Raw genomic sequence first — 14,125 nt, forward strand, 5'->3', positions numbered from 1 at the left:
AAACACAGAGACACAGGGAGAACACTGTGTGAATGTGGAAGATCAGAGTAATGCATCAACAAGCCAAGGAACACTGAAGAGTGCTGGCGTACCACGAGGAGCTAAGAGAGAGGCATGGGAGAGATTCTCTGTCACGGCCCTCAGAAGAAACCAACCTTGCTGACACCTTGATTTCAGGCAGACCATGACGCAATAAATCTCTGTCATTTCAAGTCACCCAGTTTGTGGTACTTCGTTATGGCAGCCCTAACTAATACAATGGTTATAGCAAGTAAGATGGTGATTGCCTTTGGGGCTGAGGAAGGGTGGAATGATAGGGACAGGAACAAGAGAACTGGTAATGGTCTGTTTCTTAACAGTCACAATGTTACATGTGTGTGTTCACTTCATGATAATAATCCACTTTTTCAAAATACTTTTTCAGTATGCATTAAAATTCAATGAAAATTTTTAAAAATCTAAACACTTATTAGAGCAGATGAGAGAAAAGCAGTACACTGCATAATGAAGAGGGCAAGAGTTGGGGAAAAGAAGGTATGAAAAAAATGTGATAGTATCTGTAGTTCACATTAAAGAAGGTCCCTAAGCAAAGATTCAATGACCACTATGGACTTTCAGCTCAAATAAATCAAGTTAGCCCTGTCCCCTGAATTGCAGGTAGGAGGATTGGAATCTTCATAATTTCCACTCATTTCTGTTTTCCCTATGCCCCTACCTCCCCATTCTTCATTCTTAGTCTGAGAGTAGATTGTTCCTGAGTTGCCTGGAGTATTGACAATTTCAACAATAATATATAGAATATAGAAAGGAAAACCAGTAAAATCTATAACGAAGACTAGCCATGCTAACATTTCAGGGGAACTGAAGAGAGTCCTCTGCAAAAGTCATACACCATAAAAACAAAAACAAAAAAAAAGAAAAAAAGCTATTTCAGTATCTTTTCTCAAACATTCACTTTCACTGTGGCATGTTAGGTATTTACTGAGTGTTTTCTACACATAAGTCTGAGCAACGAAGACATCCTAAGTCGTGCTTTGTCCCAGCTGTTACACTCAGTTGATGACTGTGAGAAATGCTTCGGTGATTTTGTTCCTAATCAGTAAGTAAACTAATTACCGACAGCCAGGGATTCATTCTTATTCTTTCCTATCTTCTTGCTGCATGAAGCTTGTAAAAGATTTTGTTTGCTCTTACTGAAAGATTTTGATTTCCTTACCTCTTGACTTCTAACACAAGTCTTTTCAGGGAGATGACACTATCTTTTACCTATATCTTAATTCTGATTCATCAGATTAGTTCACAGAAACATTAGTAAGGCCCTAGTTGTAAAACTGGAGCCATGTTCCTGCTTGTAGCTTTTTTTTTTTTTTTTAGTTGGAGTTTTGCTCTTGTTGCCCAGGCTGGAGTGCAAAGACGCGATCTCAGCTCACTGCAACCTATGCCTCCCGGGTTCAAGAGATTCTCCTGCCTCAGCCTCCTGAGCAGCTAGGACTACAGGCATGCCACCACACCCAGGTCATATTTTGTATTTTTAGTAGAGACGGGGACTTCACCATTTTGGCCAGGCTGATCTCTAACTCCTGACCTCAAGTGATCCGCCTGCCTCAGCCTCCCAAAGTGCTGGGATTACAGGAGTCAGCCACTGTGCCTGGTCACTGCTAGTAGCCTTTGCAATCTTTATCAGTGTTTATGAATGTGAATCCAAGCAGTGGAGGTAATATTCCCTTTACTGAAGGCCTAAGAGTCACACTATTCTCTTACCTTAATTGGACTTCTGTCTGAGAAGAAAAAAATAATGAATTTAATTTCCTCCTGCCATTGACCTATGATATTTTTAAGGTATAGACTTGCTGCCTCTCTATGAAATGATTCCTAGGAGGATTGGTCACCTTGGTATTCAAGCCAAGTTCCCATTTGAAACTGGGGTCAGAACTAATTGGATAATGAGCTAACCTGAGAAACGATTCTCCTGACCCAAGGCCACATCTGATTCCTTCGGAAAGTGGAGACCTGATTTTGAAGCACCCGAGTGACAAGGAGCTTGAAATTAGATTTTGGAGAAGGTTGTAAGTCTTTATAAAAAATTCTTCCATCTTTCTGGTTGTTCTTTTTTTTGTCCTTCCAGTTTGGGTTCTTTCATGCTGTTGCAACACCAATGAAAGGTGAAGTGATGTATTTTTCCATTTCTAATGATGCTTACTCCCATGGTGAGACTTAACTTGAGAAACAGCAAATAAGTTTCTTCACACTAAAGAACTATACGGCTGATTGCTGGAGAATCATGGTTTTGGTTAACTGGGTTCTATTTTCCTAGTGAGTCATTTGACTTAGAGGCAATTCTAAATGCACCAGGAAGGCAACAGCATCAATACACTAGAGCTTCAAGCTCTCTGCCACTTGAAGCCACTCCAGCAGCACCTAAGAGCTTGCTTTTCTTACTTGCCTCCTCATTACCCAGGTCAATATTGCCATTGCAATAAGAATAACCATTCAAGAACGGGATTTTTCTCACATGTGGAATATTTGTGGTTCACCTTTTTCTTCTTGGTTCTTATTTCATTCTTTCTCATTCTAGTACAGATACAGCAACCTAAAGATCTTTATTACAAGCCAAGGAGCAGGGCATTTCTTCTGAAAAATGGATTTTTTTGTTTAGAATTTGTAATGTATGCATTTGAAGTAATTTGTTTTATGTGTTTGAAGGATTTAGAAACTAGACTGAATTTTGTTACATATTTTACACATTTTACAAAACAAATTTAGTAAAAGGTAAATGTATTAAAAAATAAAATTCCACCAAAAGTAGCATTTGTTTATTCACCACTCACTTTTCAAGCAGTTGTTCCAATATTTGCAGCAGCATTATTTTTGTAATTTATTTACTTTAAAGCTACCCTGCCTGACCTTGCTTTATTATCTTATATTATTTTAACTTTATAATTTCTTTCTTCTTCTTTTTTTTTTTTTTTTTTTTTTTTTGAGACAGAGTCTTGCTCTGTCACCCAGGCTGGAGCGCAGTGGCATGATCTAGGTTCACTGCAAGCTCCGCCTTCTGGGTTCACGCCATTCTCTTGCCTCAGCCTCCCGAGTAGCTGGGACTAGTGTTTTATCAAAATAATACACGTATGTAGTTTTTACATAAATATAACACACTTATAACAAATCAGAAAAGTTTCTTGCTTCACCCTTCCCCAAGCCAAGTCTACTCTTCACTGGTGTTTATTTGCCTTTCAGTAATGTTCACCCTCTATTTTCTCTTTGTGGAACTTTTGTTGGTTACAAGTTGACATTCCACAGAGTAATTATTTTCTTGTTATATTTTCTTCTTGCCATCACAGCATTTTGGTCAAACTTTGAGATTTTTCTCAAATTTATCTTTCAGTCTTTATGTTAAATGTCTATATCTGCTATTTCCCTTCCAAAAGCTCATTCTTGTTCTCTGAATATTCATTTTTAAGGATATCTTGTGCCTATGTCATGGATGCAATATCTTCACTTATCTCTCTTGAGCATATTAGTGTTTTGAAGACTTTGACTTTCACATCCTGCATTGCTCTGCTTTCTCCATTTTTTTTTTAAGTTTTCTCGTTGTTTTAGTCTCTTTCAATCAGTTTTATTGTTTGTTAAATATACTAATTTTAAGAACTTTATATTCAAAAATTTATATGAGAACAGTGAAATATTTAAAAATATAAAACATATTCCTTTAGAAGTGTTTTCCAGAAACTATCTAATAACATCAACTGACCATTGGTGGAGGTTGGGTGCATACTTGAGAGTAATTAAATTAGTAACACAGTAAGAACCTGAGGGTTCTTATTCTTACATCTGATATAAAATGAGTTAAAATATTCAATATTTTTCTTATTGTAACATATGAAAGGAGTTCCTAAAATTCTTAATTAACTTTCTCTAGTCATAGATTAAAGAAAGTTAGTTTTATGTGACATGAGAATTCTGATATTGATCACTATACCTGAAAATACAGTAATAATGTTTCAACTCCTATGTTCACTTGTCCTAACCAATACTAAAATTTAGTATAATGCTGTGGTAGTTGTAAAATGACCATACAACTGTGGAAAGAGACCAAGAGAAACAACAAATAGTACAAAGATTTGAGTATCAGGGAATTTAATATATGACAAGTATTATAAATTAGTGGAAAATGATTAACTTATTTAGTACTTTATAATTTTCACTTATAAATTATTGTATGGTAATATACATTTTAAAAGTTATACTACATTTTATTTAGTATTTAAATTGTTAGTCATTTGAGAAAAAATGAATTGAAATCCTAACTCATTCTTTAAATTTGAAGTGCATTAAATTTTTCAATATAAAAAAGCAATAAAAGTAATAGAAAAAAGTTTAGATAAATATTTTAATAATCTTGCAGTAGGAAAGGATTTTTTGGACTGATAAGTAAACTAGTAGTTATAAGAAAGAGATCCATAGAATCAGTTACCTAAGATTTTAGAAATCTGGGAAAAAGCACAAAGTTAGAAGAATCTTTCCAACATATATGTACATATATGACAAGCAGTTAATATGTTCAGTTTATGTACAACTCTTACTTTTTTTTTTTTTTAATTTTGAGATGGGATCTCACTCTGTCACCCAGATTGGAGTACAGTGACAGAATCCTGGCTCACTGCAACCTCTGCCTGCCAGGCTTAAGTGATCTTCCCACCTCAGCCTCTTGAGTAGCTGGGACCACAGGCATGTGCCACTACACCCCGCTAACTTTTTGTATTTTTGGTAGAGAAGAGGTTTCATCACATTGCCCAGGCTGGTCCTGAACTCCTAAGCTCAAGCGATCCACCTACCTCAGCCTCCCAAAGTGCTGGGATAACAGATGTGAGCCACCGCACCTGGCCTACATATTAATTTTTTAAAATATATAAACACCCCAAAAGAAAACAGTGAAGAATGTGTGAACCAGAAATTCACAAAATAAATATGTATAATTTTTAAAAATATTAAAACATAACCAGACCCTTTAAAAGTCAAAGAAATAAATAAAGATTAAAATAAGATATGTTTCCTGTTTGTCAATTATTAAAAAGACAAAAATACTCAAGGTTAGTAAGATTGTGGAGAATGGACATTCCCATACAATGTTCATGGGCTAATGTATTAGTTGGTAAAACAAAACATAACAAACAACAAACAAAAAACACCTTTCCTTGGCAAGCCGGTACTCTGTAGCTAAATTTTTAAAGAACCTATGCTTTGACCCAACAGTTTTTCTTCTATGAATGTGCTCTAAGTAAATAACTAGATAATGAGGTTTATAAAGGGAAAACCTTAGAAACAACCTAAATGTTAAAACTATAAGAATATTTAAGTAGCTCAGTACTTATGTACAAGGTAATAGTATATAGCTATTGAAAATGAAGATAATTTATTGAAAGATATTAATTTTTAAAAAAATTCTCAATGTTTCACTGCAAATATACGTTACAAAACAATAGCTAAGTATAATCATGCTTACTAATGGAAGTGTGGGGTAAAGGATGGAGAAGCAGGGTCTGGATTGGGTCAGAAGTGAGGTCTGGATAAAGCAGTAGGTAGAATTGAATAACATCTCCCTCCTCCCATCTTCTCCCTCCCTGTCCCTCAGTAGGTCTCACTTTTATAAGCAGCTTTCCTTTTCCATGAAGTTCTTTTTGTTATTTTTATTATCATTATCACTAACATATATGTTAAGTGCTTACTGTGTGCCAGGCATTGTGCTTAACATGTTATATGATTTATCTCATCAAATCTTCAATAGAACTCTTATTCCCAATTTGAAAATTAGGAAACAGAGTCAGAAAGGTCCTTGCTGAAGGACACACAATTATTAAAAGACAGAAACAAGAATCACACAAAATCCATCTAACCCCAAAACTACACACTCAACTACTACATCACCCTTTCTTACAATTAACTTGAAACCAGTTCACAACTGGAGCACAGACAGAAACAGATATATGTGATGGGTTTGTGAAATGTGGCAGAAAGGAAGTGGAGGTTGGTAAAGTCAAATTGCAGGGTGAGATAACAAGAACACTACAAAGAAATAAATAACAATAAGTGAATAATAAATTCGGCATAGTATATTTCTAATAGAACTGGTATGAGGTTTTATTGTAAACTACCCAACCCAGTCCTCTAGGGGCACCTATATCCTTCAGACAAGAGAGGGCTATTTTGCAAAATATAAAGTCCTCTTTTACCAAGAGCCCAAGTAATTCATTGAAGGATCATTTTACCCCATACAATAACTGGATCCAGTTTTCCCTAAACAGTGTTTCCTGGACATTGTTTCCCTATAAACGAGAACAGCCTGAATGAACCTCAGAGAAGGTGGAATGAAGCTCACAGGGGAGGCAACAAAGACAGCCAGTACTCACAGGGTCAGACACTGCAGCATCCTCTAAATTCCAGTCTCTTTTTCCACAGTACAGAAGTAACTGAGCACATTAGCTAAACTACATTTTACAGCCTCTTTTAAGGTTGAGTGTGTCCTCGTGGCTAATTTCTAATCAATGAAGTATGAATGGAAAGATGTGCCATACCTTCTTTATACTCTCTTTCTGCTTCTGCTGGGTGGATGCTGATGAAGAGGAGGGCCTAGGCAGTGGCACAGCTTTGCTAAGCAGTGGCACAGCTTCAAGATGGAAGGAATCTTGGTTTTTGAATCATGCTGTGAAGGACAGACACCCAGCAACCAAAATCTTAGACTGCTACATGAGGGAGAAATAAACAGTTTGGGGTCCATTTACCAACACAGGCAAGCCTACCATGAGTAATAGAATTTCTCTATGTATCACATAGGTATCAGCAACATTCGTCTTCTAATTCTAAGAAAAGAGTAAAGCTCGGCAGTGAAATAGAAGCACACAGTAGTAGAACAGAGCACGTGGCACAGAAATGGGTGATCAGAGGGGTGGTGTATGTTGGAAAGACAGACATGATGAGCAGCAGCTGGAAGAGAGGAAGCATGTATGCTCAGAGAGCTTCTGCTCTTAGGGACTTGCAGAATGCTGTAAGAAAGAGACAGGGTTGCGGGTGACCCATGTGACTGAGTGCTACTGACCCTGTTCACTTAGGAAATTTCAAAGTCTGCTTACCTAGATTCTACATACAGCTAGGTTGTATGTATTTGTGTGAATATGAGCATGCTGTATATAGACACATGCATATATGTAGTCAGAATTAATGTCAATATTAAATTTAATATCCAAAATATTAAACTATTGAGTTGAAGTATGATAGGTAGTTTAAATTTTTTTCTTTCTGAATCATCTGAACTTGAAAAGAATCATATCATGTATCTGTAATGAAAAAATGTTCTTTATTTTGAAGGAGAAAAATTCTTCCTGTTTTATGTTTTCATGAAAATATTTAAGATGGGAAACATTTTATTGGCTGTATATAGATAAATATGTAATAACAATGAGACACAATATTTTGTCCAATTCTTATCATGAAGTCTTTCAAGAAGAGGATACATGCCCACCATAAAACATATGACCACGTGTTTGTAAATCCCACTGTTACATAATAAGCATTGTATTGTATTCATGATTATCACTGGTACTTGGCACCCTTTGACACTCAGTAATGGTAAGTGAATGAATTTATGAATGCATGAGCACTTTAGTAGCTTTTGAAGTGTAACTTTCAATGGTAACTGATAAATTATTTCAGCCTTGAATCTCCATTTCCTGTTATTTCAGTGTATGACATAAAGTAATTGACTATCACACATAAGACACCTAAACAAGTGTTCTTTTTTTTTTCTTTCACTTTACATATCACAGCTCCATTCAACCCAAATAAAGATGCAGATAGCATAGTCAAGTTTGACACTTTTGGAGATGGAATGGGGCGATACAACGTGTTCAATTTCCAAAATGTAGGTGGAAAATATTCCTACTTGAAAGTTGGTCACTGGGCGGAAACCTTATCACTAGATGTCAACTCTATCCACTGGTCCCGGAACTCAGTCCCCACTTCTCAGTGCAGTGACCCCTGTGCCCCCAATGAAATGAAGAATATGCAACCAGGGGATGTCTGCTGCTGGATTTGCATCCCCTGTGAATCCTACGAATACCTGGCTGATGAATTTACCTGTATGGATTGTGGGCCTGGGCAGTGGCCCACTGCCGACCTAACTGGATGCTATGACCTTCCTGAGGACTACATCAGGTGGGAAGACGCCTGGGCCATTGGCCCAGTCACCATTGCCTGTCTGGGTTTTATGTGTACATGCATGGTTATAACTGTTTTTATCAAGCACAACAACACACCCTTGGTCAAAGCATCGGGCCGAGAACTCTGCTACATCTTATTGTTTGGGGTTGGCCTGTCATACTGCATGACATTCTTCTTCATTGCCAAGCCATCACCAGTCATCTGTGCATTGCGCCGACTTGGGCTGGGGAGTTCCTTCGCTATCTGTTACTCAGCCCTGCTGACCAAGACAAACTGCATTGCCCGCATCTTCGATGGGGTCAAGAATGGCGCTCAGAGGCCAAAATTCATCAGCCCCAGTTCTCAGGTTTTCATCTGCCTGGGTTTGATCCTGGTGCAAATTGTAATGGTGTCTGTGTGGCTCATCCTGGAGGCCCCAGGCACCAGGAGGTATACCCTTGCAGAGAAGCGGGAAACAGTCATCCTAAAATGCAATGTCAAAGATTCCAGCATGTTGATCTCTCTTACCTACGATGTGATCCTGGTGATCTTATGCACTGTGTACGCCTTCAAAACGCGGAAGTGCCCAGAAAATTTCAACGAAGCTAAGTTCATAGGTTTTACCATGTACACCACGTGCATCATCTGGTTGGCCTTCCTCCCTATATTTTATGTGACATCAAGTGACTACAGAGTAAGTCTTTGATTGTTTCTTATTTTTCTTGTTCTTTCTCCTGCCAGTGTTTCTTGTGTAGTATTTAAAATAGACTCCATTTACACAATGTATAATCTAGTGGGATATAAAATGTAATACATGTACACATAATACTAATTAAACTTAAAAAGTGATTGACAATAGAATAAGACTTAAACTAAGAATCTAACTGTGAATCTATTTGAGAATACTTTAAATTAGATATAGGAGGACTTGGCTACCATGGATCAATCTGTAAATTAAAATATACTTGCAACATTAAGCCAGCATAAGTTTAAAGATAGAAACTTTCACTCATGCTTCATTACTTCTCTAAAACAGATTAAAATACAATGTTAATTTGCTGTCTTTTCTATAGCTTTAGTTATATATACATGTATATTTTTCTTTAAATAGTTAAAAATTTTACTGTGCATATCCAGGTAACCTAATTAATGTTAATTAACAGATTATTAGTAATATACAGTTCAAATTTCTGGGCTCCCTTATAATTACCATCTCTTTTGAAAGAAACTTCATCATTCCATTATAATATTCCAAATTGTTAAAATGCTACATAAAATGTAGCATTTTATAATTCTGATTTCAGTACCTTACAATGAGTGAGTATAAGAATGTTTCTCTCTTCAGGCATTTGTTTTTTATTCTCTATGTTTCTTAACTTGTCAGAGATTAAAGTTTTCCAGAAGCATAATGGTTTACTTGCTGCACCATGATTTCACAAAATGAATTGCCTCCATAGGTTGTAAAAATCCTCAAATCTGTTGTTTACCAGCAATTCCTACATTGCCAAAATCTAGAAAATTGCAGCCCAAAAAGAAGACAGAGTGGATATAAAATTTCAGTTAGATAGGAAGAATAATTCAGGAGGTCTGTTGTATAACATGATGACTACATTGTATTCTTGAAAATCACTGAGGGTCAATGTTTAAGAGCTCTTACCATAAAAAGTGGTAAGTACGTGAAGTAATGCATATGTTAATTAGCTCCATTTATCCATTCCACAATGCATACATATTTTAAAACATCATGCTGTACATAAATGTATACAATTGTCATTTGCCAATTAAAATAGATAAATACTTTTGTTAAAAAAAATGGTGAATCTGTTTAAAGCATGGGATCAAGATGTTGGCAAATTATATTGTATCTAGTCACTCTAAATTATTCACAACCATGTGACTGAAACCTATGGGCTACATTAAGGGATGAACAATAACGACGAAGAACCTAAGTTCAATGTTGTGGGGCAAGACTACCTATAAAAATTTTGGAAAATTTTAAGAAGAGGAAACATCAGAGCTGGATCAGCAAAGTCAAAGAGCAGAGTATATGAACCACAGGGGAGTTGGAGTGTTAGAATTTGGGGATTAACATGGAGAACTATAGTTAATGTATTGTAATGCCCCATCTCTATCTTTTGTCTTTATATATACATCTAGTCCCATAGATCTGCATGATTTTTTTTTTAAGTTTTTAGGAAGCCAGCCTTAGCAGACATGATTTGGAGTACTGAGATGGCAAAATAGTTATAATACTAATTATTTTGTCCTGGACATATGATTTGAAATTCTTCATTCTCAAAAGAGCTGGTTAAAAAAATGACAGAGCAGAAAATACTACTGAGAATAAACAAATAACATTATAAAAAATTTAATTTTATTCAGTGAATTAGCATTTACTTCTAAGACACACAAAAAAATGACTTTCTTCTTTACATGATAGCAATAGAGTAGAACAACAGACTGAATGGAATTGGCTGAAGACACCAGAGCTTTCACCACATAGAAGAAGTCATAAGGCAAATGAAATGGGATAGAGGTTGTGGAATAGAGTTTTTTAAGGTCTGTGATAATTAAGGTATCCAGTGACGCTAAGATCATCTGAAGCCTCACAAATAATACCAATCCTAAGTTTACAAAAGAAATGAGAAAGGTAGACGGAAGCCTCCAATGTAGTGTTTTTCAAATTTGGCTGCATATTGAATCAACTGGGTAGCATCAAAAAAAATATACCTGGGACACAGCCCCAGAGATTCTGATTTAATTGGTCTGGCCTGTGGCTTGGACATCAGGATTTTTCAAAGCTTCCCAGGTAACCCTGATTTGCAGCCAGGATTGAAAACCTCTGCCCTAATGAATCACATGCTCTTCTTGTCCCACCAATATGTCTAGTTTGGCCTATACTGTTTTTGAAATACTTATCAAAGTTAGAAACTTGAGAAACTTTACATAAATATTCGTATTCTCGGTTTCTCTTAACAAAGTAAAAACATGAGCCCAAATTCCTACACTCAACAATTAGCTGGACCTGAGCAGTGCTCACCCCTGAAGATAGAGCACTCTTACTCCTGTTGCCCCTATCTCCCACTAATCTCTGAATTCTCACACGTGGTCCCTTTTACTTACGAACTTTCATAGACCCTGCAAGCATTTGAACTTGGGACCCTTGCTCTAGAAATTCCAGAATAAGACTGAGATTTAAAATTTCCCAGAGGAAAATCATGTGGTTCAGACAGAATCAGCAGCAATAATTGAAGAGCAGCTGAAAAAATTTTGAGCATCAAACAGTCAACAAGGTTTATATCTCAGTGCTTTGCCACCCATTGTGAGTTATAAATAAACATAAGGCAAGATTCCAGTCCACAAAGTTTATATCTCAGCTGGAAGAAAGATATTAAACAAGAAAGAATTCAAGAATTATAAACATAGAATAGTTTATGATTAAATTGGTGAGATAAACTCTAAATACCTGTGGGCTCCATGAGAGTTATATAGGTAAGATCATGATCTTTCCAGGATTACTTCTTGAAGACGGGATTTTTACTCCATAACCTTGGCGGGCAAACACAACTAAGGTATTTAGAGAATATAGGGAATATTCTGGAGACTAGATAGGAATGAACCAACCAGAAGGAAGCCATATCAGTCTTACTCAGGTGGAAAATGGGCCAGGGGCAGGGCTGGTTCATTTAGATAATGTTTAAGGGCTTTGAGGTCTTGAGTTTGTTTTGTTTTGGTTATTTGCTTGGGCAAAAAAGTGACATGATGAAAGGCAAGAGGGAAAGAAACCTTCCTGATCAACTTACTCTCCTAGATGCCTTAAACACATGAGCTCACTTATCTTCATTTGATAAAATTTGGAAGCAAATTTTATTATCCATTAGAAAGATGAGTAAACAGAGGATAATGAACTCCCCAGGTGGCACAGTTAAGAAATAGTAGTTTTTCTGATTCAAATCCATGCCCTTCATACTGTAACACAGACGTATCCTTAATATGAAGGATGAATTTGAAAGGGTGGAGTCTAGATCAAGGAGGACTAATTGAAGCTATTATAGGAATTCAATACAGAGCAAACAAGACATTCAGTTAGAATAAAAAATTCAAAGGATTTTTGAGAAACTATCCAAGTCATCTCCTGCTATATTGCAACTAACCACTCTCAGATAGTTTAAGAATCAAACACTGAGTCATTGGGATCTAATACATAGCTTAAATCGTGTAAATAAAAATTCAGCCATGTTTGAGTGGAAAGTTATCCATAAAGAAATTCATTTATAGTAATTACTGAGTGTTTTGTTCATGTCTTCCAAAAAATATGTGAGGACTTATAGGCCTTGGAGATACTGTTATCAACATAGGCAAGTCTCTCCTCTTTTGTAACTTACAGTCTAGTGGGAATAAGGTGAAGATGGAGATGGAGCATAAATAATGAATGAATGAAAATGCAGGCTCATTCAGTAGTGAATGCTGTAATGAGATTTTTTTAAATCGCCTTGAAAAGTGGGTTACTGAAGTTTATCTCAAATTTTAATGTGCATGCAAATCACCTGGGGATCTTGTTGAACTAAAGATTCTGATTCAGTAAGAAAGGATGGGGACCAAGGATCTCCATATCAGTAAGCTCCCAGGACATGGAGATGCTACTAGACTAAGACCATACTTGGAGTGTCAAGACTCTAGGTTCTTTTGGGGGTTGCAGCACATGAAACAATTTACTTACAGTAGGCAGAGTCTTGGAAATTGACTCTAGAATTTTGACAAGGTTCAAATACTTACAAAGAAATTCCTATTTTCCCATGCTGACTATTTTGAAGATTCAAAAATATATATTATATCTCAAATTCTTTAAACAATTTTTTGTCACCCCTACTTTGCTGGTACCTATTTCATAATATTCCACTGAAGAAAAAATTCCACTGAAGGGAAGCAGCCAGACATTGGAATTCTATGTGCTATGCAGATGAAACAGCAAGTTCAAACACTCTTAAACAAAAATATCTTAGAAAAGAAAAGCATATGGCTACAGTTTAATGACTAAATGGAAGAGTGATTTGATATGAGAAATAGGCAGGAGAGTTAAATCATGTAGGACTTTATAAGCCATAGCAAAGAATTTATATTTTATTCTATATGGAAAGGAAAATCACTGAAAGATTTTTAAGCAGGGGAGATTATGATCTCACATTTTAGTAGAAAAAATCAGGCTGCTGTAAAGACTCTATTACTATACAGCAAAAAGGCATAAATGAGGAGACTGGTTAGGAAGTTGAGGTGGGTACTGGGGTCAGAACCATCTGACAATAGGATGTTAACAATGGAGATGGTTAGAAGTAGAGGTAGAACCTGTCAAGAACTGTGAAAGGTTTTTACCCCGTTGCAATCTATCAGGTTAGCCTGCCACAGTTTCAGAATCCTTGTGTCAGAAGACATAAGACTCCTGATTCAGAAACAAAGAACTTTCTTACTCATAGTCATAGCAGTACCTGGAGTATCAACACTTGTGTAGGGTCCTTGAGTCCTGATTTCTTTTTTTTTTTTTTTTTCCCCAGACAGAGTTTTGCTCTTGTCACCCAGGCTAGAGGTCAATGGCATGATCTTGGGTTCAGGCAACCTCTGCCTCTCGGGTTCAAGCAATTCTCCTGCCTCAGTCTCCCGAATAGCTGGGATTATAGGCATGTGCCACCACACTGGGCTAATTTTTGTATTTTTAGTAGAGACAGGGTTTCACCATGTTAGCCAGGCTGGTCTCGAACTCCTGACCTCAGGTGATCTGCCCGCCTCAGCCTCCCAAAGTGCTGACAAGAGCCACCACACCCAGCCAAGTTCTGATTTCTACAAGGCAATGCAGAGTGGGCTAGGACACCTGCATAAGCAGTACTCAAAAGAGGATCAGTGTTACTTATTTTCTTTTTGCCTTAGGATCAAATATACAATA

The 14,125-nt window shown here is 36.6% G+C and overlaps 1 protein-coding gene across 2 annotated transcripts in view; it reads left to right on the forward strand.

Moving 5' to 3' along the window:
- Positions 1-14,125, forward strand: part of GRM3 (glutamate metabotropic receptor 3) — a 102,587-nt gene that overhangs the window by 68,439 nt on the left and 20,023 nt on the right. Inside the window, exon 3 of one of the 2 annotated variants that reach the window (XM_033192888.1) lies at positions 7,818-8,884. The exons of the other annotated variant lie outside the window; for it this stretch is intronic. Coding sequence (XP_033048779.1) covers positions 7,818-8,884 — 1,067 coding nt within the window. The remainder of the gene's footprint in view (positions 1-7,817; positions 8,885-14,125) is intronic. 2 annotated transcript variants of the gene reach the window in all.

This window comes from Trachypithecus francoisi, unplaced genomic scaffold (assembly GCF_009764315.1).
Source record: "Trachypithecus francoisi isolate TF-2019V2 unplaced genomic scaffold, Tfra_2.0 Lachesis_group4, whole genome shotgun sequence".
Classification (NCBI taxonomy): domain Eukaryota; kingdom Metazoa; phylum Chordata; class Mammalia; order Primates; family Cercopithecidae; genus Trachypithecus; species Trachypithecus francoisi.